Source organism: Balaenoptera ricei, chromosome 2 (assembly GCF_028023285.1).
Source record: "Balaenoptera ricei isolate mBalRic1 chromosome 2, mBalRic1.hap2, whole genome shotgun sequence".
In the NCBI taxonomy this organism is placed as follows: Eukaryota; Metazoa; Chordata; class Mammalia; order Artiodactyla; family Balaenopteridae; genus Balaenoptera; species Balaenoptera ricei.
Genome location: NC_082640.1, coordinates 39,878,910 through 39,905,430, shown reverse-complemented (window position 1 = coordinate 39,905,430; position 26,521 = coordinate 39,878,910). Strand labels below are relative to the sequence as shown.

The following is a 26,521-nucleotide window of genomic DNA, read 5'->3' as shown; positions in this document are numbered from 1 at the left end:
TACCTTCACCAAGATTCAACCTATAGTTCCCTTAATGGGGACCATCAAGATCCAACCAGCAGAATAAAGGAAGAGATGCATCAGAACGGGCCACGCCCACATTGGTCCTAATCTCTTCACGTCACATTTAGCCAGGCCTCCCTCCTAAACCAACCAGAGGGGAGCAAACAGCAATCCCCCCACCCCCTGTAAGCCAGCCTCCACTTCAGCTCCACTCCCAGAGGAAGAGCTCCTAGCCCAGCCCTGTAACCAGATACCTTTCCTTCCATCAGGACTTCTGCTAGAGAAAAACCTAGAAAGGCATATTCTTCAGTAGCAGCAGCTACGACTGCTGTCTCTGTTCCTGGTTCCAGGGTGGGTGGCCTCCCAGACAAAGGAGCCCATTCTCCATATTTCATCTGCAAGTCCATTACGCTGAGCTAAGTGGCTGGGAATAAACACCCATCATTACCCTGCGCTAAGCAATGTTTGTTAGTATAGAAGGTGACAGAAATCTTTATCATGCCGATGCACTATTAATACTGCATTATGTCCACAGGTTCCGTGCTCCCCACCACAGCTGGTAAATCGGCCCTGGCAGTTCCTCTTCCAGAAAAGACAGGGTCCGTGGCTGATTGGCTCAGAAGAGGAGGAAGAGACAAGCCACTCCCTCCCTCCTGATGTAGGAACCACTGGTCCCAGCTAAAGGGACACAGTTCACAGACCTACTAGTTCCAGCTTTGGTCATCTTTGTGGACGTCCTCGCCTTTTAGGCTGGTATGGTAAGGGGAGTGCATCAAGCAATTGCCCTGAGGAAAGAGAGTGAGGACGGGACCTCCAAACAGCTGCAATGTAGCCAAAGAGAGGTAAAGAAGGGTTGGTCCTTCACCCTATCCCAGGGCCCACGTCAGAGTGCCCAGCACTTAATAAGAGCTCAATGGATGTTTGTTGACTGACTGAGGAATAAAGGAGAAAAGGGGGTTGGAGGGAACCAACACAGATGGGGTATCAACAGCCCAATGAGAATGACGTGCTGTGAGGGACCCCAGGACAGAGCTGCCGGCTCAGCCAGGGAGGACGAGTGACAGGCCTAAGAAAGCAGGATGTAGAGGTGACCAGCCAGGAGAGGCTGAAGGTTGAACGCACACGCATGGTTCAAAGTGTAGAGACTCACGTGGAAAACAGAGTCCTGAAGGCCTGAAAGGAGGTCCGAAAGACCAGGGCCAGCTTGAAAATGACACATGGGGAAAGAGAAGGCATTAGCAAGGTTTCTGGGAAACCAAAACAGAAAAGGGTTCGGATGCCCAAAGAGGTGAGGGTCACTGGGGGCTCCGGGTGGGCACCATAGAGAGTCACTGTGACAAAATGCTTTTGAGACGCTGTGAAGGCATGAGCACGCTGGTCAGAAAATCTAGGCGCCAGTTCTGTAGTCAATGTGGCAATTGGCCTCAGACCAATGACAAGTTAGAAGTGAAGTATGCTCACTATAGGCCAAATAACTATCTGATGAGAATTACACCATCATCAGTTGCTGGTATAGTTTAGAGCAGAAGACATATAGAAGCACACACTTGTGTGTACACACACATACATAGACACACTCGAGAAAGCACACAGAGTAGGTGGGTGTGCACTGACAAGTCCAAGAGACCCTGGGGCAGGACCTGAGCAGTGGAGGCTAGTCTAATATGAAATGAAAAGAACCTAATCTGCCTTGGTACTGCCACCTGGAAGACAGTTTGGCTGTTTCTTACAAAGCTAAACATCCTCTTACCATACGATGCAGCAATCACGCACCTAGGCATTTATGCAAATGAGTTGAAAACTTATGTCCATGCAAAACCTGCACACAAATGTTTATAGCAGCTTTATTCATAATTGCCCAAACTAGAATGCAACTAAGATGTCTACTGTAGGTTGAGTTGTGTCCACCCACACCCCCCACCCTGCAAAAAACAGGTTGAATTCCTAATCCCAGTACCTTAGAATGTGACCTTATTTGGAAACAGGGTCATTGCAGATGTAATTAGTTAAGTCAAGATGAAGTCATACTGGAAAAGGATGGGCCCCTAATCCAATACGGCTGGTGTTCTTGTAAGAAGAAGGCCTTGTGAAGACAGACACACAGGGAGGATGCCATGTGAGGACAGAAGGTTGGAGTGATGCAGTGGCAAGCCAAGGGATACCAGCAAACCACCAAAAGCTGAGAACAGGGAAGAAGGATTCCCCTACAGGTTGCAGAGGGAGCAGAGTCCCCTGAGACCTTGATTTTAGGCTTCCAGCCTTCAGAACGACGAGACAATACATTTCTATTGTTTGAAATCACACAGTTTGTGGTACTTTGCCACAGCAGCCCTTAGACACTGATACAATGTCCTTCAATAGCTGAATAGATAAACTGTGGTAGAGCCATACGATGAAGTATTATTCAGTGATGAAAAGAAATAAGCAATCAAGCCACAAAAAGACATGGAAGAACCTTAAAATGCACATTGCTAAGTGAAAGAAGCCAATCTGAGAAGGTTACATACTGTATGATTCCAGCTATAACGACATTCTGGAAAAGGCAAAACTATGAAGACAGTAAAAAAGATTAATGGTTGCCAGGGGCTGGGGAGGGGAAATGAATCTTGGACCACAGGAGAGTTTTAGGGTAGTGAACCTATTGTGTGCGATACTTAAGTGATGGATACATGACACGATGCTCTTGTAAAACCCATAGAACTGTACAACACGAAGAGTGAACCCTGCTGTAAACGATGGACTTTAGTTAATGATAATATATCAATATTTGTTCTTCAATTGTAACAAATGTACCACACTAATTCCAGATGTTAATAATAGGGGAGATTTTGGTGGGGGAAGTGTGAGGGGGTAAATGGGAACACTCTGTACTTCCTGCTTAACTGTTCTGTAAACCTAAACCTGCTCTAAAAAATTTTTAAAAATTAAGAAACTGACTTATCCCCAGGGCCAAGTATTTCCTTATCTGAAGGCAACCATGGTCCCTTGGGAACTTGATTTTGGGGAAGAATTCAGAAAGGAGGGTAAGTCCCAACAGCCAGACCAAGGCTGACCCAGCTTCATGACTACAGGGACCTTCAGCCAAGGTTCTCTTCCCCATAGGGCTGTCCTTATCCTGGAAACAGGGAGAACATCGAACCTCCACAATACAGCATTCCTCAAAAGCCAGCTTCCCTGAGTCCAGGAGGTGGAGAGTAAATGCTTGTGGACCACTGGAATCCTAGGCAATGTGATCTGACAGGGAAAGGATGCATCCTGGAGTCAGTAGGTCTGGGTTTTCACCTCAGGCTCTCTCTTAACAGCTGTATGATCTGGGACAAGTCCTTTAAGCTCACTGAACCTCAGTTTCTTTATCTATAAAATGGGTATATCAGCCTCTCCCTCAGAGAGTGGGCGAAAGATTGCATGAGGTAAAAAATGGAAAGCCAAGCCCAGGGCTTGGTCCAGAGGAGGCTGTTGATGCAGATCAACGACCTTTCCCTCGGTCTGTGACATCTCTCGAGAGCCTGCGCCTGGAATGAAGACACACTCACCAAGCGTCATCTGACACACGGTTGGTTGGTATCTTCTTCAACCCTAGTCCCATGCTGTGTTTCCACAGACAATGAAGACTGGTAACACAGGGGACTTCCCTGGTGGTCCAGTGGTAAAGAATCCGCCTTCCAACGCAGGGGATGCAGGTTCGATCCCTGGTCGGGGAACTAAGATCCCACATGTCGCGGGGCAACTAAGCCCGAGCGCCACAACTACTGAGCTCGCGCGCCTCAACGAGAGAAGAAAAAACCTGCACGCCACAACTAGAGAGAAGCCCGTGCGCCGCAACTAGAGAAAAGCCCACGTGCCGCAATGAAAGATCCCACGTGCTGCAACTAAGACCAGATGCATCCAGAAATAAAAATAAATAAGTAAATAAATAAAGGAAAAATTAAAAACAAACAAACAAAAAAGACTGGTGACACATAAGAGCTACTTCTTGGAATAAGTTCAAAGTCAGGTTTGGGAAACAGGACCCACATCTTTGAGAAGGGACAGGATGACCTAAGATTTGACTCAAAATCATGCAAGACTACTGTGCATGGCTTTTCCTCTAAGCCATGGGGAAAGGTCACTTTTCAATAGGATGGGCCTAGGAAGAACTCACAGGTGGTTGGAAGTGAGCCAGATGCCCAGTGATGAGTAGGTACAGGAAGGAAGAAAAGGGAGTGAGGGTATGCGGGGAGGGAGATGGGCATTTCAAGCAGGAATTACACTGTGGTAACAGTCGTCGGAGTTGTGAGCTTGGAGGGAGACCTGGAAAGAAGTGACTAGGGGGGGAGGCTGGTGAATCAGCAGCAGAAAGGAGCAAGGCGAAGACACGAGGCCCCAGGAGTGGCCCCAAGGGGGCAGAGGGTCCCATCCTGCATCTTGGAGATCAGCCCGGGTGGCAGTAAGTCTCTGAGGGTAGGGACCATGCATGCCTTGTTCCCCATTGTTTCCAGAGCCAAAAAGAAGGCCTGACACAAACCCTCAATGAATATTTATTGAATAGATGAAAGGGAGAAAAGTCAGCACTGCGTGAATGACTCAGATGCTAATGAAGAGGAGGGGCCCAAAGGAATATGCTCAAGTTTTACCAAGAGAACTCGGGGGTTCCTGGGGAAACAGAGCTACCAGGCAGGGAACGTGAAGAGGTATAGTGCTGAGTGGAAGGGGACAATGTCTGAAAGGGGAGGTGAGAGCAAAGGATGGCTGGCCAGGGTCAGGGAGAGTCCCTGACTACAGGCCCACCAGGAGGGGAGAGGTCATAGGGAGGGGTGGGGAGCTGGGAACGCTGACGCTGGGAAGATGCACCCCTTCTGAGACAGAAACAACCTGAGAATAAAGGCAGACAGCCTGGCCTGGGGACAGAGGGCAGGAGGGGAGGGTGACACGGGTTAGCACCCCCAGCTGGCCTCTGCTCTCTCAACCAAGAGGCAAAGTTGTCCTCTGAGAATGGTTTTGGGAAAAGGGGATGAACAGAGAACCCCAGGGCCTTGAACAGAGCCAAGCAGCCTTCCAACCGAGCAACGGGCAAGAGCCAAAGCATGACTCCTAACACAGCCGCCTGCAGCCCGGCCCAGCACAGGCACCACAACTGCAGCCCAGCGCAGTCACAAGGGGGACAAAAGTCACCTAGTGCCCAACGTGGCTACAAATAGCTTGAAACTTCTCCCCAGTGACCCAGCTAGACCGGCCCCTTGCTGTCTCATTCAGAAGGACCTAGCCTCAAATTGGCTGTGTGACATGGAGGGCTGTACCGGTTTCCTGATGCTTTTGAGCATCAGGGGGCTTTAAATAAATAATGAGGGTGGCCTCACTAGACTGCAGATTCTATATCCAACCCCGAAGAGCAGCGTCTTTATTCAGCTCTTCCAGCACCCCTGGAAAGGCCGAATAAATTTAGAATAAAGACAATGCCAAATGCAGAGCACTCGGGCACATGGGTGAGGGGCTGCAAGCATCTGATAATGGATGGTACCAGGTGAGCTCTAAACATCCTTGCAGCCCTGACACACTATGAAAAATGCTATGGACCAGACTGAAGACAGATAGAAAGTGAGAAACCAGGAGAGGAGCAGCGTCTTAATCACTCCAGCCAGAAAGGTCCCACCACTTATGATAAACACGTGTGTAAAGAAAGAAAAACACTTCTGTGCTAAATCCATCACCGGAGGACGTGCGGAAATGACCCCTAAATTCAGGTAGCTAATGTCCCTGCGATTTCTCCCCACAGTCCGCGTTGTTAAATGGGACGAGGAAGGGACTCAGATGGGAGACCTCCCCCGCAGGGCCCCAAGATATGAGCATTTCTCCTCCCTTAATCCCTTGCTTCTTGCCGTCCCCCCTCCCCAAAGGAGTGACCCCAGCCCTGTCTGCAGCATCATAAACGTTCACTGCTTATTTATCCGCCAAGGCGCATGTGGTTTTAATTATTTATGATAGTGTTTCATCGCACATGGGGATGTGTCTTGGAGTCCCTTCCCTTGACTGATGAGGCCTTTGTAATCAGAGACCTGCTGCTTCCCAGCCGGTAAATCTCAGCGAGGAGAGGGCCAGGCGCTCCCTTCCAGGACTGTGTGAGTCAGCCATGGATTCACAGAGGGAGGATTAGCCAAATCCGGTTACAAGGCTCCTGCACGTTGTTTGTCCTTTTGCCACACATGTTTTCTGAAAACAATTAAGAGCCATCCGCTGTCTACTGACAGGACAAAACGTACCGCTTCCCTGAAAAGGGCATCTTCCCTAATATCAGAGGGTTTGGATAAGCTGGATTCATCCGGGGATTTTGCTCTGATGAGGTCTTGTTTGTTCCCTACTCCCTCAAGTCTTGTCACTAAACCTGCTTCCTCTCTGTCTCCACCGATCCCTTCCTGTGTACACAGAAGTGCTGTCTGGACGTAGAAAGGCCGTCTGCTTTGAGTCACAAACACAAGGAGCTGTGGAGACGCTTCTCCCCTGCACCATTTCCCAGGGCGACAGCTCCTTGGCTGGGTGCTGGGTCCTGACATCAAAGGACACTCAGAACCCACCGGTCTCTCCACGGTGCCCACTCATTCTGATGGCCCAGAGGGATCTTCCTCCTCACATGCCACATTCGCCCCATCTGGAAACTATGCCACCACCTGGTATCAGGAGCCCATGGGACCCTACTCTATCCCTTGTAGCTTCCACTACAGGGAACAAAGCCCATCCTCGTTTTTCCCGGATTCTGTCTTTATGAATTCACCTACTCGCTACAATTTATGTGCAACCCCAGAACACACACACACAGCGCTTTCACAGTCATTCACAAACATTCGAGAAGTGGTGACCAATTTGAGTCACCCCACATGCACATTCCCAGCTGAGGTTAAAAAGCCATGCTCTGCTTTCTCATTTCAGCTCTCATACTGTAAACAAGTGTCCTTCTCGTGGTCTATCCAATGCCACCTTTTTTGCATATTTGTGCTTTTCGTGGGTGAGATCCCAGTTTAAAGCAGCCCCCAAGCATAGTGCTGAAGCTCTGTCTAGTGTTCCTATGAGTGAGAAGGCTGCGATGTGCCTTACGGAGAAAAGAGGTGTGTTTGATAAGCTTTGTTCAGGCATGAGTCATAGTGCTATTGGCCACTATGAGTTCAATGTTAAGGAACCAACAGTATGTACTAAGGTGTCTTTAAACAGAAGCACACATAATACAGGTTATGTCTTGATCAGCTGATAAAAGTGTTGTGACCAGATGCTTGCACGAACCTAACCCTGGATTTCCCCTAGGAACAATGGTCCAGTGTTCGCTAATTTAGTGGTCAAAGTGACTTTACAGAATACTTGGAATAACGAGAATCAGCTGTATATTCAACAGCAATGCCAAGCCTCTATTCAAATACCAACATCACTCTAGAAAGCTCAGCAGTGCCAACCCTGGACCGAGCTTGGACCCATGCTACCATCACAGGAGGGCTTTCCTCCCAGCCTCACCGAGGTCAGTCCAGGATGACCCTGATCCGAGGTGAGAGCTTTAGCCAGAGTAGAACCATTCTTTGCACTGTCTTCCCCACTGTTTATCTGAAATGCGGGTATCTTTCTTCCCTTGCCCAGCCCTGGTCCAGAACCCAAGTACCCTTCCTCTAACTGGTACTGATGGGGGGAGTCTGATAAACACTGAGACAGATTCTGGAGGACATCAAGGTTGGGAGGCAAATGATGACCTTATCCTGATTCTAGCCCAGTCCCTCCCACTGTGGCAATCCTCTCACTAAAAACAGAGCCAGAAACACAGAAGCAAAGGTGGATGGGGTAACTGAATGCCCACTCTGCTATAAGATGGACCAGTGGGAGCTGCAAGAGTTCTGTGAGCTACAAAGAGTGTAGCCCAAGTATAGAGAGCCCCGCCAGGAGGGAGAGCAAGACCAGAGGCATTTCTTCCTAGGCTGACCTGGGACCAGCTGACCAGACGAAGAGAACAGATTGGCAGAAGCCTACGGGCAGGGAAGGGGGACTCACAGCCTCCCAGAACCTCGGGTTTCCTGTCTGTAGATGAGGCCTTAACCTACCCCATCCCTTCTGTCCCTTCTAGCTCTAGGGCACTCTCCAGGGGTCTCTGTTCCCTCTCCTGACACAGCTGCCCGTTTCTCGGGAGCAGGAACAGTGGGAGGGGAGGGGTGTGCACTGTAGTCGCTGAGCCTAGATTGAGCCTGGGGACACAGCAAGGGAAACAGCTGCTGGATGGAGGGCCAAGCCATGGAGGCACCGGGAACGGGGAGAGGCCCTAGCAGACTCAGCAGAAATACAAAGGGAGGGGCTGAACCACCAGGAGGGAAGAGAGATTAGGAAGCAGGTGCCCCGAGCCCTCTGATCTGAAGGAGACATCTGTAGCGGGGAGGGGAAGGGTCCTAGCACCGGGGCCATGATCTGATTCTCAGAACGTGCACTTCGGGGCACTGGAGGGGCAGCTAGAGAGATGTTTCCATTCGAAAGGTACTCACCGCCCTTCACTCCCTTCCCCTCTAGTGGAGGCTGGGGCAGCGGGTCTGACGACCTCAGGGGCTGTTGTCTGGACAGAGTCAGGTTACATTTCCTGAATACACAGGCCAGGTCCACAGGTACAACCAGCCGTGTCTGTGCCCCCTGCCTTACTGGGAGCAGCTCTCCAGGTGGGGCTGGGCCTCCTGCCTCCAGGCTGCTCCCCCACCCACCCCCGCCCCGAGCCCGCTCTGCCCAGGGGACTCTGTCCCAGTGGTGTCCCCTCGCCCAGGCTATTCTTCAAGTTTTGAAACAAAGAGGGAGGGTCTCTTAGAGAGTGGGAGGTTAGCAGGTGGTAGGTCACCCCAGAAGGTTCCAGAACCCCAGCTACGTGGTCTATCGCCATGCCACCCTCCCTCCCCAGAAGGGACAACATTCTACTGCGGTACTCACATGTGTCTGGCTTGTGGCAGTTGTGTCCCTGACGGAAGTACTGGGGGTTCTCAATGACCGGGATGCGAGTCATGCCGATGACCACTGTGTCCGGCCCGGCATCCAGAGACGAGGGCGTGGTGATGCCATGGTTGATGTGATGCAGCGGGCTGGCTGAGTCCTCCTCGCCACTGATGACAGCCACGGGACCTGCACACGCCAGGAGAGACACAGGACCCCGGTGAAGTCACATCCAGCCAGTGCCCAGCCCTGCCCACAGACCTTTCCACTATTTTTCCCACTACATTCTCCACAGGAGCAAAATCCATTGGCAGAGTATTCCCCGAATGCTCTGGATTCTGAATTGAGAATAACCCCTTAATTCTCTTTCACGAGAGCGAGAAAAATCTACCTCATCACACCATGGAAACAGCTGCAAAATAAGAGTGAATCTAAATGATTATGACACGAAGTATTCCCACTTTCCCCAAATCCAAATTAGTTCCAAATAATTAAAAGTTCAAATAAGTTTCTTTGCTTATATAACAACCACAGGATTTTAAAAATGACCTAGCGGTAGTATGCAGCCTGTCCCTTGTCTCTTCAAGAGCTTTCAAAACTACTGATGCTGGGTCCCACCCTCAAAGATTCTGATTCAGTTGGTCTGGGGATGCAACTTGGGCATCAGGATTTAAAAGCTCCCTTGTGAGTCCCAAGTCCAGCTAAGATCTAGAACCTCTCTTTAGGGCCTTGGAGGCTGAGAACCTTTCCAGAGTGGCCATCAGATGCCCACAGGAGTATGAAGTAACTTTCCCTGGATTCTGCTATCAACCCTCCTCGGCCCACAGACAGATAAGCCCAATGTGGGCTTGGATCTAACTCCGGCCAGCTTTCACAAGCGACAGCACTCAGGCTGCAATACTATTAGCCTACAGACAGCTGGGCCAGCTGACTCACTCTTGAAAGTTCCATATTTGCCCCAATGGCTTCAGAGAACACCATCTGCATCTTCACCAACCCTAACGCCACCATATTCTAACCCAAAGAAGAAAACCAGTAAATAAGGTGATTTGCGAACACAAGTTGAGAAAGATGATTAATGCTGCTGTCTTGGTAGAGAAATGATTCTGTTTGGTGGTGTGATTCTCCCATAAGTACAAATAAAACTCCTGTAAAGTGAATTAGCTGTGACTGTTCGTGGCTTTCTACAAGTGGCATTTTAAATGGCTGCTTTGCAAGACACATGGTCCCAAGACAAAGCACCTGCTGTGATTTGGTTTTGCAGCTTTTGAACAATATTTCCACGGCAGAAATCCACTTACATCTTACTGAAGTTTATGGGGAGAATATTTCCCATCAAATAGCAAGGCGAAGCGCCAATGAGGCAGAACTAAATGGAGGATGGGTAAATGCAAACTGAGGACGCTGAATTCCACTCCGTCAGCACAGACAGGCTTATTTCAATCCACAACAAATGTCTGACTGTGCTTGGAGACCATGTGAAAAAGTAGCAGTAAGGGGTTGCCCAAATACTCGCAGGCATCACGTGCCTTGCAAAATGAGGCCAGTTCTCGAAAATACCTTGTAAACTTTTTTGAAACACTTCACAGTGATTTCCAGTTAAACATGGAATGCTGAACACAGGTCTTTAGCCTCCTCACCCCAAATGCTATTAAAATACAAAGGAATTAAAGAAATATTGGCGCACAAAGAGGAAGAGGGGAGACAAGAGGAAATGAGATATTTCAACAATGTTTTGGAAGATGAGAAGCCAAAGGAGGAAAAGCTCGCTTACAGAGAGGAGGAAGATAGGGAAGAAAGGACCACCAGGTCTGCGGCAGGGAATCATGACAGGAAGTCAGTTCTGCTGGGGAGACCCAGTACTTGAAGGGTCAGGGAACCAAGGAAGGCTGCAGTGAGGCTCGGGGCTGGAACAAGTCACCCCGGCCATCACCTCACCCCCATCCGTCAGAGTCTGGCGGTTTCATCACAGAGAAATTGAACCTCAGGGGAGGGCTGGGGTGAAGCACGAGGCAGAGCTCCTTCTTCTTGCTCCTAAAACAACAGAAACAGGACTTCCCTGGTGGTCCAGTGGTTAAGAATCCTCCTTCCAACACAGGGGATGTGGGTTCGATCCCTAGTCAGGGAACTAAGATCCCACATGCCGTGGGGCAACTAAGCCCGCACACTCTAGAGCCCACGCGCCACAACTACTGAGCCCATGTGCTCTGGTGCCTGCTTGCCGCAACTAGAGAAGCCCACGTGCCACAAGGAAGAGCCTGCACAATGCAACGAAAGATCCCGCATGCCGCAATGAAGATCCCGCGTGCCGCAACTAAGACCTGATGCAGCCAAATAAATAAATAAATATTTTAAAAATAATAAACAAAACAACAGAAACCAGGAACAACACTGCTTACCCAGCCATCTCACCCTCGGTCTTGCCTCAAATACCGCCACCGCAGAGGAGATTAGAGAATGCTTCTCTGGAGAAACTAAATGCCTTAGAATGGACTTCTGGAGAGTGACATGTGAGGGTCTCCCAAGGAAGTCGAGCTTACATGGCACTCATGCCTTAGTGAAGCAGAACAGTTGACAAGCCCCACCGTGCACACAAAGCAGGATCTTACTAGCTTTCTAGTGTTCAATTCCTAAATACGAAGAAACAGTCCAGGATCACCAGACACTTCAGCAAAGCTTCAGCATGAAAGAGGGGCACAAGGCACACAATCAGGGACCTGCAGGAAGCAGAGGCAATTCAGGGAGCAGAAGACTTTTTAAAAAATATATCTTCAGAAAGATAAATGAAGACACTGCATCCAGAAAACAAGATGATACTTAAAATATGACCAATTAGAAGGTAAGAAAGAATCCTTGAGAATTGTGATCATCAAAATTTGAAAGTCATAGAAGAATGGAAGATAAGTCAAGAAAATGTCCCAGAAAGTCAAACAAAAAGGAAAAAGGTGGTAAATAGGAAAGAAAAGATATGAAAATTAAAGACTCGATCTAGAGATCCAACATCTGATTAAAAGGAGACAGAGAAAGAGACAGACAGAGAGGGAGAGGGACAGAAAGAGAAAGATGAAAGGCCAAAATAAAAAAATATGGAAAAATTTGCCCAAAATATTATCTATGCAGTTCCTAGAACAATTAACACATACACGAGAGCATGCATGCATGTGCATGCGTGCACACGGGTACGTATACACATACACACACACACACACACATCAAGACACAAAGTTATGAAATGCCAGAACCATGAGGATAAAGAGAAGATGCTAGGGCTTCCCTGGTGGCGCAGTGGTTCAGAATCCGCCTGCCAATGCAGGGGACACGGGTTCGAGCCCTGGTCTGGGAAGATCCCACATGCCATGGAGCAACTAGGCCCGTGAGCCACAACTACTGAGCCTGCAAGTCTGGCGCCTGTGCTCCGCAACAAGAGAGGCTGCGACAGTGGGAGGCCCGCGCACCGCGATGAAGAGTGGCCCCCACTTGCCGCAACTAGAGAAAGCCCTCGCACAGAAACGAAGACCCAACACAGCCATAAAATAAATAAATAAATAAAATTTTTTTAAAAAAAAAGAGAAGATGCTAAAAGCTTCCAGGAGGATGGGACAGGCCATATTTCAAAAGGAACAGGAATCAGACAGACAGCCTAATTCTCCATAAAAACATAATACTGTTACCGTAACTGAGCAAATTCCTTCAAAATTCTGATGGACAAATTTTCAACCTAGAATTCTACACCTAAAAATGTATCCACCCATAGTAAGGGCAAAAGAGACATATTTGCAGACATGAAAAAATTTACCTCACCCTTTCTTAGGAAGTGACGTGAAGTGGAAGGTTCAGCAAAACAAAGGGGCAAAAAAGGAAAGGGGAGTCAGGGATCCAGTTCTCAAAAGATCAAACAACAGAAGGCCCCCCACACACTGGCCCCTTCTGTTCTCAGCATTACAGGACATGGGTTGTTACAGCAACATGGAGGAAGGACACCAAATCAGGAGTTTGGAGAAGACAGAACATTGGACATTCGAATCTGCTTTCATCAAGTCAACGGACAAAGCGAGTGATCAACAAAATGGTCCAAAAGCCTGTGCTTTAAAACAGTGTCAGCTTTCTCGACATTATTTATTCTGGAATCTGAAAAGGGCTGGGGAAAGAGCCATGGGTAGAAGTGTCCTTCCAGAGTCTCCCAAGCCATGGAGAGGATGGATGGGGCTGCCCACAAAGACCTGACAGAAATAAAAGAATAAAGCAAACTAAGGAGCCCTGGAGGACCCCCTACTTAAAATGCAGGCGGAGAAAGGGGAGCTGAAAAAGGAGGATGAGAAGAAATGGCCAGAGAAGGCTGCTGTCGTAGAAGTCAAAGTAGGAGAACTTCTAGAAGCTGAAGAGCATCATATACAGAGGCCAAGTAAGATGAAGAATGAACTCAGGTCACTGCATTTGACAATAAGAAGGCGGCTTTAATGAGAGCAGTTTCCATAGAACAATAGAGGAAAATATCATATTATAGTGGGTTGAAGAGCTAGAGAAATCACCATCACCATCATCATCATTTTTATTATTGAGTGCTTCCTATGTATCATGCTCTGGAAAGGTAACTTCTTCACCTTTATACCTTTATATGCAACCAGCATCCACTCCAAGAATCGATTTCCCTTCCCAAGTCTGGCTGATTCTCCTGTCCCTTGCCTCAGGGGGAAACCCACAGACCTGTGGTCCCTCTGGGAAAGGAAGCATTTCTTCTTACCTGAATATCCACAGAAAATAATTTATTAAGATACAAAGAAGGGACAAGTAATTCAGGGGACATCTCAGCTGTCTGGGGAGCTCTCTTCTATTTTCTGAGCCCTAAGGTAGGTCAGGAGGATTCAAGCTTGCTGCCTTCTGAGCTCTCAACACACACACACAGACTGCCTAGTATCTGTGATGGGCCTCTCTGCTGTCACTAATCCATTCCTAATTACATATTTATTTTGGCATGCAGCACTAATAAACAAAAAGAAAGAAACAGGTTTATAGCCCTTCTGGTAAGTTCAAGCTTTTGAGAGAGACCTGAGGGAAGACAGGTCTGCTCAGACACTCCCATCACATGATTCTCGTCCCAAATAGGTGCCTTTTTTTTTCCCTTCAGACCTATGGTGGGTTTTGTTCCTCCAATCACACCATAATAGAACCATTAGATAATTAGAGACAGCTTGATGGCCCCGACAGGTGTCCTGCCCAGCAGGATGGTCCAAACTGTCTTTCCAGAGTCTCTCTCTTTCCCTCCCTGCTCCTCCTATAGGAAAAAATAAGGGAGCAGAGCCAGGGATGGCTTGGATTTTCATAAGTGGTTGATTCCAGTGTAGGGCTCGGTTTCCCCCAGAAAGCAAAGGTCTCTGATGGGAACACAGGTGGAATTTCACTGCAGTAGAGTGAGCTCTGACCCATGTGGGCAGGGCCCCCATCGCAGGGAAGCTGGGGGCTGCAAGCCACCACAAGGACTGCAGGGACATGGCATCCTCAGAAGCCTCTGGAGACTCAGGGTCCACAGTACAAAAGGGGAGGGGAGGAGGGAAGGGGTGCATTGCACACAATGAAAGAGGAAAGAGAAGCAGCCTCCCTGGTAATGCATGACCACAGAAACACTCACTGCCTTTTTCAGATCCGAGGAAGAACCTCCTTAGAATCATCTCTCCAGTGTTTCCTACCCTTGTCACCTAAATCCTCTTCTGTTCCACGAACACCTTAACTTACAAAGCATTAACAATTCTCAGAAATTTGGCCCCAAGAACACCCAGCCATTGAGTCTACACTCTGGCATTTGCCCAGTCAATGTGTGGAAATGGAAGTCTCCAATTTGCAAAGGAATGACTTGGAGTCCCAAGGATGTGGTTACAACGAAAGGGAAAGGGAGGAAAAATAAACCAACTTTTATTAAACACCTACTATATGCCAGAAATATTGCTGGGCATTTTGTTCTCATTTGATCCTCCAAAAAATACTTTTATCCCCATGCAATCAACTGGAAAACTCAAATAAGTTTGGTTTTTCAAAAATCACTCAGCCAGGAAGTGATGGAGCCTGTATCTGAACCTATGTTCATCTCCAAAGTTCTTCCTCTTCCCACCAAACTACCCAACTTCTCAATAGGATGGCTGACACCTAGTATTTTTTATAAACAGCCAGAACTTGGTGTGAACACATGAGCCCATTAAAGAAGCCAAAACATCACATCTGAATCAAGTCACCTAGGAACAGATCACCAAATATTTTCAAGGCTGAACCAACCCATATAAGATAACTTTGGGCAGTCAAGGCCAATATTTATGGCTAGATTGTAAAATCCTGGAGCCAGAATCCATCCATTTCTATATTCCTTCATTTATCCTTGTACTTTCCAAAGCGGGGGGTGGAGAGGTGGCAATCTCACCTAGCAATTCAGAAAACCCTCTTAGAAACTGTGGTCATCATGACTGCTGTTCACCAAGTATTTCCAGGCACCTGGCAGGAAGGCAGTTTTCTGCACTCCTTGAGGTGAGGCGGTGCCCCATCACTTTCTTTGGCTAATGAAAATGAGCAGAAGTGATCTGTATCACTTCCCCATGGAAGCTTGAAGATCTAGTGTGTTGATAACATATCACCTCACACCTGTTAGAATGGTCAGCATCAAAAAGGCAAGAAATAACACACGCTAGTGAGGACATGGAGAAAAGGGAACCCTTGTGCAGTGTTGGTGGGATTGTAAATGGTGCAACCACTGCAGGAAAAAAATATGGAGGTTCCTCAAAAAATTAAAAAATAGAACTACCATATATTCCAGCAATTCCATTTCAGAGAATACAGGAGTCCCCCCATTATCCACGGTTTTGCTTTCCGTGGTTTCAGTCACTGGTGGTCAACCGTGGTCTGAATAGTAAATGGAAAATTTCAGAAATGAATAATTCATAACTTTTAGGTTGTGCACCGATCTGAGTAGTGTGATGAAATCTCACACTGTCCCTCTCCATCCCACCCTGGACATAAATCACCTCTTGTCCAGCACATCCCACCCATTAGTCACTTAGTAGCCGCTGGGTTAAAAGATCGACTGTCATGGTATCACAGTGCTTGAGTCCAAGTAACCTTTATTTTACTTAATAATGGGCCCTAATGCAAGAGTAGAGATGCTGGCAATTCAGATATGCCAAAGAGAAGCTGCAAAGTGCTTCCTTTAATTGAAAAGGTGAAAGTTCTCGACTTAGTAAAGAAAGAAAAAAATCATACACTGAGGTTGCTAAGATCTACAGTAAGAACCAATCTTCTATCAGTAAAATAGTGAAGAAGGAAAAAGAAATTCATGCTAGTTTTGCTGTTGCACCTCAAACTGCAAAAGTTACTACCACAGTGCATGGTAAATACTCAGTTAAGATGGAAAAGGCATTAAATTTGTATAATAAGAGACTTTGAGAGAGAGAGAGAAACCACACTCATATAACTTTTATTACAGTATATTATTATAATTGTTCTATTTTATTATCAATGTTGTTAATCTCTAACTGTACCAAATTTATAAGTTAAACTTTATCATAGGAATGTATGTATAGGAAAAAACATAGTATACATAAGGTTTGGTACTATCTTCAGTTTCAGGCATCCACTGGGGATCTTGGAATGTATCCCCCATGGATAAGGGGGGGGAACGACTGCATATCCATAGGAAATGAAAATACTATGTCAAAGAGATATCTGCACCCTTATGTTCACAGTACCATTATTTACAATAGACCAGACATGGAAACAGCCTAAGTGTCCATTGACAAATGAATGGATAAAGCTGTGGTATCTATATACCAAATGGAATTGGTATATATCAACCAATCTGATATGTATATCAAATGGAATATTATTCAGCCACTAAAAGGAGGAAATCCTGCCATTTGCAACAACATTAAAATACCTTGAGGGCGTTATGCTAAGTGAAATAAATCAGAGAAAGACAAACACTGTAAGATCTCACTTATATGTGAAATCATAAAAAACAAACAAATAAACAAAAACAAGTCCTGGGCATATAATGTACATCATGAAGACTATAGTTAATAATACTGTACCGTGTATGTGAAAGCTGCTAAGAGAGTACATCTTAAAAGTTCTCATTACAAGAAAAAAAATGTGTAACTATGTGTGGTGATGGATGTTATCATTTCACAATACACACAAATATTGAATCACTATGTTGTACACCTGAAACTAATATAATAATGTAATGTCATATGTCAATTACATCTCAATTTTTTAAAAATCCAGTGTGTGATCTGCCACATTTTCTTTTTCCTGCCTTGGCAATTGTGGAAGCATGAGGCAGAGCGCCAGGCAGTCCTGAATGAGGCTGACATAGAGCTGGAGTCTCCAGCCAACACCTGGTACACATAAGTGAGAAATACAGCTTTGTTGTTTTAAGTCACTGAGATTGGCAGGGGTGCTGTTTGTTATCAGCATAACCCAGTTCATGCTGACTAATACAGGAATGAAGTCGTCTCACGTTTAACAATTTTACTTTAATCCTTTCCTTCAGACAATGAGCATGCTTCACACCATCCTCAACAAATCTCTACAAAAGTGTCTTATGAAAAGGATGGGCTTATTGTCCTCAATGATGTGATTCATCTTAAACGCCTATTCCCATCTATCTGTCCCAAAATTAAGCTCTAATCTAATCTAATACAGTTCCACTAAGAGCCAGATCATGGCCTCCTTTGTTGAAAAAAACTCCGCCTTACCTCACTTTGACTTGGGAAGTATAAGAAAACAACAAACCTGGATGGGTCTCATGGTTTTTTAATGTGTCAGAATGAAGCAAACAAGCCAACCTTTGGATTAAGAAAATGATTTTTTTAAAACTTCAACCTTTTCCTACTGATAAAAATCAAACACTGACGTGTCCCTGGTGGGTGAGAGCTTTGCGTCAACAAATCTGAGAGCCGGAACTCATAAAACAAAATAAGTGAAAGCACAATAAACACAATTAAAAATCCAGCCATGCTCTGAGAGGGATTCCATTTACAGTCTCATAAAAAGGGCTTAGTCCTCAGAGGCAAACAAAAGAAAATCTGCTTCTTAATTTTTATTGGCAGAGGTGGGACAGAGGCCAAATGAACATAGGCTGTGCCCAAGAGCATACCTGGGGACAAGTCACCAACTGTCTGTTCCTGGACCAGCTCCTGTGGTCCCTCCCCTCTCTGCCTCTTCCAGCTTCCTGACAGTCTTTGCCACTGTGATCTCTGGGGCTCGCCAGGTCCTGCAGGTTGCCCAACAAGGCATGCCCTCCTCATTTCTGCGCTCCTCTCTCTGAATCTTTTCCCAAAAGATAAGCTTTATTCTCTGGCTCCAATTCCCTCCCAGCCTCTTACAGGAACCAAAGGCTTTGTTCATGCCTCGAAGCATTCATAGCTTGGAGGTATTGCTTGGAGAATGAAAATGATGCTACCGAACAAGCAGCCAGAGAACACACATTTAAGGAAAGGGAAGGCAGGACTAGCTCTCCGAATACTTGATTTCCCTTATCTCGGTTAATCATCACAACAACCCTGGTGTTAGATCCTGTTATCCCAGTAACACAGTGGAGGAAATTGAAGCTCAAGGTTTCATCATTTGCCCAAGGTCACACAGTTAATAAATGGTAGACAGACTCATCACGTCTATCTGACTTCAAAGTCTGGGCTCATTTCACGGCATCATGCTGCCTGATCCTCCAGCATTGTTTTTCTGATATTGGGACAAGTTATGATGGGTCAGCCACAGCTCCTTTCCATGCCCAATCTTTATTTCCTTGAGACTCATTTGTAAGAGAACTGGCTTCATTGAGTGAGGCAGCTCATGACATTTCCAGGGAACTTTAGACCCACAACCCATGCACCAGGTTGTAGCTGGCAGAGGCAACCAGGAGTTCATAGACAGAGTGACAGGCAGCAAGGGGCCTGAGAAGGTAGAAGTATGCAGCCTGGAGGGAAGGCAATTGTCATCAGCTTTCTCCAAACACTCTTTATACAGATAGTATTTCAGAACATCCCAGGCACAAACAGGAAGCGAGCAGTCGCCTTCCGATTGCATGTATAAGCCAACTGGAGTACAGTATGCTGGTGTTTTTGTCCAAGGATTATAGCTCAAATCTCAACTTTTCTAAATTCAGCATTAGCCACTGTACTAGTCAGTGTTACCCCAAAATAGAGGCATTTATTTCCTCTAAAGAATTATCCATAGATTCCCCCCATCGTCTTGGGGACTGTGTGTGAATGGAAGCATGCTGTACTAGGTGCTGCCATGTTGGATCACCGATGTCTCCAGGTCCTTCACCCACTCACTCATGTCACTTTTTCCACTCCCCTAACTATATTGCAAAATCTGATTTCAACACTAAGACCAAGAGAATGAGAGTCCAAATTCCTGCAGGCTAAGCCCAGATGCCTCTGACTTGACCTGGTTCACAAGTGGGAAACAATATCTAAAACCCCATCCATTGACCTGTGGATGGTTTCAATGTGAGGTTCTTTAAATTAAAGTGAGGCATGACTAGTTAGAAGAGATAGAGACAAAACTCTTTTCAGGAGAAACTTGGGGCCTTACAGGCACTGGCTCACGGGGGGCTTCCCCACTAGAAAAGCTTCCCACAGTTGCCTGGTCCCACCACACTGCTTTCTAGGCAATAGCTTATCCAAGGTATGTCAGGAGGAAACCCCTTGCCTGGTATTTCTAAGTACCTGTGGAGTGATGCCATGGCATAGTGCCACCTATAGAAAACCCTGCTTCCTTCTGCAGAGTGATGGCCTCATAGGCTCAAACAAAACACCGTAAAAATAGCTGATGTCTGCTGAGCACTTATGGACCAGCGGGCACTGTTCTGTCTCATTCAAGGCTCACAGTGGCTCAGGGAAGTGGGTCCTATAATTAGAGTCAGAGCAGTTGAGTAGTCTGCCCAAAGTCACACAGGTAGTAGGTGACAGCGTCGTGGTTGTAGCTGGCTGTCGGACTCCAGAGACCATAATCTTAATCACCCCCCTACCTACCTTATGGTACATAATTATACGGCCTCAAATCAGTGAGGTCTAGAATGAAAACACTTGAACTACAATGCCCCTAAATCAAAGATGCTGAAATGAGGCCTGAATTTAGATTGGAGAGAAACCGTGAAAGTCCAACAGCTTCTTCGAGACCAGTCTGAGATTGTAAACTCATTCCCAAGCCCTGAGTGTTCACACGCAGCTCTCCCTGGGCTTGGTACAGAGCCCATCGCCTTACATCAGACAAAAAGACATTTCTCCCTTTGCTAGAAAATGCTCAGTGGAAAGGTCTGAGGCCTCCTAGGAGTCCCAAGTAGTGAGGAAAATGAGAGTTACAGACCCTAGAGCTTTTTAGAATGGGGATCTCATGATTTGGTGCATTAAACCCCATAATCTAATAGCAGTGGAAACCCTCGGATCTGTGTGACATTTTACTGCTCCAAGGCACCTTCTTATCCATGGACTCAATTACCACAGCAACCCAATGGGATACTCAAGATAGAGACTACATTGCCCATTTTACAGATGAGGAAACTGAGGCTCAGAGCTGTTGAAATGACCTACTGCACATTCAGGGGAAAGCTGTGACTTTAACCCAGCTCTTCTGACTCCCCATCCAGTGTTCTTTGGAGCTCACATCAAACTTAATTCCTCTAGAAGTGTCAGGGGTGGCCATGAATCGCAATTCTCCATCTAGGGAGTAAGATCCAAAGTGGCGTCTCTGGGAGCTGCGAGGACTCCCCACCAGATGGATCTTTGTGGAAGACTGGAGATTTTATGAGTTTAGCTGTGAATCTCTTCTTCTAAAATTAGAAACTCATAAGACTGACTTAGAAACCACAGGGCCAACGCACGTGAAAGAGAAGCATAATAAACCCAGACAAAAGGAGACCCTGCCTCGCAAAAGGCAGTACAAGGTCAAAGTCAGTGCTGTGAGTGTCCAGCAAAACTATCCCAAAGAACACAGATTCCTGTGGTTGTCAATGGAAGAGACACAGGGCTGTCAAGACATGCCCACGTTTCTCTGTGGTCTCCAGACGGGGACCCAGGGTCCTCTGTTGGTGCCCACAGAGGTCAACTGTTCCTGACCTGCTGAAGGTTGTGCACGCCCTGAACCTTGCACCCTCTCACTGTGGGACCCCTGCCCTTGCAGAGATGCAAGGAGAGATGCAGGGAGAGATGCAAGGAGAGAGGCAGAGAGGATGGGGAGTTGCTGGTGCTCACCGGCCCTTCTGTGGCCTCTCACCTACTGCTTACTGGACCAGGGGTTGGCACCTGCCCGCCTTGGTTGGCACATCTCCCAGGCCCAGCTATCTGCAAGGCAGGAACTCCAAAAAGATTGTACATCCGGGACTCAGGGTCCTATGATAGGAGTCTTTCACCCTGCATCCTTGGCAAGGATATCTCCACAGACAAGTCACTGAGCCGTCCTTGGAAATTTTACTTCGGAACTTAGTTATGCCATTGACCGGTATGGCTCTTTCTTGAATTATGATGAACTTACACCCCAATAAACCTATCATAAGTTGAACATATCATAAGTTGACAATGCATTTAATACACCAAACATCATAGGTTAGCCTAGCCTACGTTAAAAGGGCTCAGAACACTTACACTGGCCCACAGTTGGGCAAAATTCTCTAACACAAAGTCTGTTTTATAATGAAGTGCTGAATATCTCATGTAATTTATTGACTATTGTACTGAAAGTGAAAAACAGAATGGCTGCATGGGTTCAGAATGGTTCCAAGTGTATCGGTTGTTTGCCCTCCTGATCGTGTAGCTGCCTGGGAGCTGCAGCTCACTGCTGCTGCCCAGCATCACGAGAGAGTATCACACCGAGTGTGGCTAGCCTGGGAAAAGATCAAAATTCCAAGTACGGTTTCTACTGAATGCATATTGCTTTTGCACCACGGTAAAATCGAAAAATCGTTAAGTCGAAGATAAAATCGAAAAATCGTAAGTCGAACCATTGTTAAGTCAGGGATCATCTGTATTATGATTTTCATTAGAAACACTGTGTCCTTAGAAAACTGTGAGGAAGTCATATCTCTGTTTGACCCTTACATTTGAACTGTCCTGTTGTTAGACTATCCTGGGGTCAGCACTGACCCATTTCTTAGCTCATCCTAACTCAAGCTCCTCGGCTGGTCCTGAAGTCTCTAGATCATAAACTCCTAAACGTCAAGAACTCTCTCCTGTATGTCTTTGAACTTCTTTGAAGTCCTAGTAAAATGCTTTTAGTACAGCAGGCAGTTAGAAAATACGTGTTGTCTGCGTGGTATCTCAGGCATCAGTAAGCATTGCCGCCCCGAGTGCATTTAGTTTCCTAGGGCTGCTGTAACAAAATACCAAAATCTGGGTGGCTTCAAACACCAGAAGTGTATTCTTTGAGAGTTCTGGAGACCAGAAGTCCCTGAACATGACCATGCTCTCTCTTGAGACTCTAGGTGGAATCCATCCTTGCCCCTTCCTCGCTCCTGTGGGTGGTTGGCAGTCCTTGGGCATTCTTTGGCTTGTCGATGGATCACTCCTCTGTCATCATGTGGCCTTCGTCTCTCTGTGTGTGTCTGTCTCCACGTTTCTTCTCCTCTTTTTATAAGGCCACCCTACTCCAGTATCACCTACTCTTAACACACATCGTAATCACATCTGCAAAGACTCTATTTCTGAAGAAGATCACATTTGCAGGTACCGGTTAAGACTTCAATATATCTTTTTGCAGGACACAATTCAACTCACACCACCAAATCTCCCATCTGTCTCACTCTCAGCTTGGGTCTGAATGGCAGGGGCGGGCATAAGGAACGAAAGGGCATTATAAGGATGGTGATAAAACTGGAGAAACCTCAGGCTCTGGGTTGAGTTGGGAACGCACGTCACGGGCATTTAACCTTCCAGGGGCAAGTTCCCAGGGATCCTAGCACTAAGCTAGTTCCAGAATCCTAACATTTGAATTCCTGATTCATGCCACACCTTCTGAATCAGCCCTTCACACCCACATCCTTCCCAAATACTGCCTTCTGTGCCAGACTCTGAGCCATGCACTAGGGAGGGAAAAGAAGATGCCGCCTGGCCAAGAAGAGACTCCCAGGTCTACAACAGGGGCACACAATAGACCAGGGGACATGGCACAGGTGATGAGGACCCCATTACAGATGTGCCCAGGGCAGTGGGGTGGCACATAGGAGACACTAAACCAGGGCAGGAGAGAAAGGAAGGCAGCCCAGAGGAAGATCCCCAGCCCCGCAAATGCTCTAGCTTTGAGGTCCATCACCCTTCATCCCAGCAAACAGTCAGTGCCTCACCCCAGAGGACCCCCCTTCCCTCCTGCCCTACAGACACTCTCTCCCCTAGTGCGGCGATCATCACCTCCGAGGCACCTTGAACCTTGGCCACTGCCTCTTCTCCCCACATGCCTGGGCAGCAGTTGAGCAAGGGCCTCGCGGCCCCTATTAATCTCTTGGCTCACTCATCCCTTTCACAAAGCCGTAAAAATGATATAAGCATTTCATTCAAGCAGTGCTGCCGCAGGAACTGGGGAAGGTGCAGAGGATCCATCGATTTCCAGCATGTGAAGGTATAAACACAACACCAGAATCAATCAAAATAACATCATATCAACTCTGTGATCGCCTCCCTTGTATGGCACGCTTTATATACTGTAGTATCTGTGACTGTTTACACACCTGCCCTCCAGCCCCCTGCAAGGGCTCCACTGGCCAGGCCAGCACTCAGAGTGCCACATTCTCTAAGAAGCCCCTTTAGTCACACAGGGCAAGGTAATGATGTCGCATGCATGCTTCCCACCAGACCCTCATAAACATGCTGGAAATCCCATGCGTGCTCACACAGATGCACTCCTGAGCAAGAATACGTATGAACTCACACATAAAGCAACACTAGTTTATTGGTCATTAAACAGGTGTTTAAGGTCTACATTTCTTTACAATTTCACCCCTTCTCCATCTCACCAAAGTATGTCTGTGGGTAACGTATATACTGTACTAAAGTATAATATATCAATGACATCAAACACTCAAACCGAATACCCCAAAACGGGGTGGTGAGGGAGATTCTAGCAGTAGTGAGTTTGCCATTAATTTTTCTAAAGATGGACACATGAGCCAGATTGGTACAAAGGAAAAGGAATCCAAAGATCTAACCATCTAATCTGAAAACGCACATTCCTCTTCAACTTTGTGACTTCCTGCAATCACTTTTAAGGTGTTATTCTTTTTTTTTTTTTTTGTCTGTTTTATTTTTTATTTTTTTTTTTAGTTTTAAAAAAAAATGAAAGTTTATTTAACATTCTAAATAAGTGTGTATCTATAATATTTCAGAGTTTAATATACCAACATTTTTTTATTTTTTCATATATGGACCTTTTTTTTTTTTAATTTTTATTTATTTATTTTTATTTATTTATGGCTGTGTCGGGTCTTCGTTTCTGTGCGAGGGCTTTCTCTAGTTGCAGCAAGGGGGGGCCACTCTTCATCGCGGTGCATGGGCCTCTCATTATCACGGCCTCTCTTGTTGCGGAGCATGGGCTCCAGACGCGCAGGCTCAGTAGTTGTGGCTCATGGGCCCAGCTGCTCCGCGGCATGTGGGATCTTCCCAGACCAGGGCTCGAACCCGTGTCCCCTGCATTGGCAGGCAGATTCTCAACCACTGCGCCACCAGGGAAGCCCTGGACCATTTTTAAAGTCTTTATTGAATTTGTTACAATATTGCTTCTGTTTTGTGTTTTGGGTTCTGGCCCCGAGGCATGTGGGATCTTAGCTCCCCAACGAGGGATCGAACCCACACCCCCTGCATTAGAAGGCTAAGTCTTAACTAGTGCTTTTTTTTTTTTTTTTAAATAGATAAACAACAAGGATTTACTGTATAGCACAGGGAGCTATAGTCAATATCTTGTAATAACCTATAAAAGAAAAGAATCTGAAAAAAATATATATGTTGTGTGTGTATATACCTATCTATCTATATATATCTATCTATATATAGATATAGATACAGATATAACTGAATCACTCTGCTGTATATCTGAAACTAACACAATATTGTAAATCGACTACACCTCAATAAAAAGAAGTCAAAAAAAAAAGACATGGTTGACTAAACCTTAAGTTCACTAGTCAGATTCTCCCACCTCTATGTGATTACCTGTCACATCCTATTGCAACAGAATTCTGAAAACAGAGATTTCCATATCCTAGTCCTAGCCAAAAGTACTTTATTTTATTTTATTTTTATTTTTTTAACATCTTTATTGGAGCATAATTGCTTTACAATGGTGTGTTAGTTTCTGCTTTACAACAAAGTGAGTTAACTATACATATACATATGTTCCCATATCTCCTCCCTCTTGCGTCTCCCTCTCACCCTCCCTATTCCACCCTAAGGCGTTATTCTTATACTGACTTCCAGATTAGGTAATATTATTAAACCTCCCAGTTCATAAAAACTTCTTATTTTCATGGTACCTCCTCATCAAAACTCTATTTCCTGGTGAATCCATTAACTTAAAGGAGGTTCAGGTAAGGAATTAAACCCTGTCAAAGAGACAGCATCTCCTCATTTAGCTCAGATATGCTTTGTTCTTAATTACTGAAAGGGGTGACCATACATCCTGATTTTCCCAGGACTGTCCTTGTTTATACCTGTTGTTCCAGGATATTTATCAATAGTGCCTCCTTTGGTTTGGATGATAAATGATATAGTCTCCCTAATAAAAGTACCTTGGGCCTCCTGTGCATGGGGGTGGAGGCTGGAGAAAAGATGGTCATGGGTAGAATCAATTGCTGTTTCAGACTCCAGACACAAGGGGGCGATATCACAAGTGAAGCAGTGAACCACTCTAGCCAACTTGCTTCCCTCCTAACTTTTTAAACTCCCTTTGAAGCAGTCTTTGGAGGGACCTGGCATGTATCTTCAAACTATCCATATAGGACACTGTCCATCTTGGACAGTCAATAAATATCACTTGATGATAATGATGATGCAGCCATTGATTTTCCATGCCCTCTTCTCCCTCTGTTCCCTCCTCCTTCCCCCCTTCCTCAGGGTACAGGTCAATCAATCTTAGGCCATCTTGATCTACTTGGAAAACTTAACTGCCATGAAGCTAAACCACTTGTCCTCTGGCTCCAGTCTCTTAGAGAAATTAGTGCCAATGGAAGTGTCAGTATCAATTTCATAATGTTATTGGATGAAGGCAAGGCTGGGCCAAGTCCCATATTCCTGACGGGCTATCAAAGTGATGTGGATTATGGGTAAGGAGACAGACAGCTCTGACAGGAAAGGCAATGACTCAAGATCAATTAGACTGACAAGCCTATCTTTAAGCCATATCACTTAATGCTGACACTGTACGTTCCCCACAGAGATTTAGAATACTGGATGCAGAGTTTTCCCGGTGTCTCCAGGGGTAACTAGAGAGCCTGGAGGCTTGCAGAGCAGCCCTTGGCCCTAAACCTGTCCCAAGAGAATCTGAGAAAATGATTCTAACGAAAGAGAAGGATTTTGCTCTGGTGATGGGAAGAATGAATACCTGGCCCTCATTTTCCTTTTTATCTTTTTCCTGCCTTCTAAAG

The 26,521-nt window shown here is 46.2% G+C and overlaps 1 protein-coding gene and 1 long non-coding RNA gene across 7 annotated transcripts in view; one reads left to right on the top strand and one right to left on the bottom strand.

Annotated features, from left to right (window-relative positions):
* Window positions 1-6,718, top strand: part of LOC132359147 (uncharacterized) — a 67,510-nt gene extending 60,792 nt beyond the window's left edge. The window contains exon 3 of the long non-coding RNA XR_009500738.1: window positions 539-6,718. This is a non-coding gene — a long non-coding RNA (uncharacterized LOC132359147). The remainder of the gene's footprint in view (window positions 1-538) is intronic.
* Window positions 1-26,521, bottom strand: part of NTRK3 (neurotrophic receptor tyrosine kinase 3) — a 371,411-nt gene that overhangs the window by 133,991 nt on the left and 210,899 nt on the right. For all 6 annotated transcript variants that reach the window (XR_009500737.1, XM_059912520.1, XM_059912521.1 and 3 more), the window contains one exon: window positions 8,914-9,102. Coding sequence is in view for 5 of the 6 variants with exons in the window: in XM_059912520.1 (XP_059768503.1) it covers window positions 8,914-9,102 (189 nt within the window). In the remaining variant the exon portion in view is untranslated. The remainder of the gene's footprint in view (window positions 1-8,913; window positions 9,103-26,521) is intronic.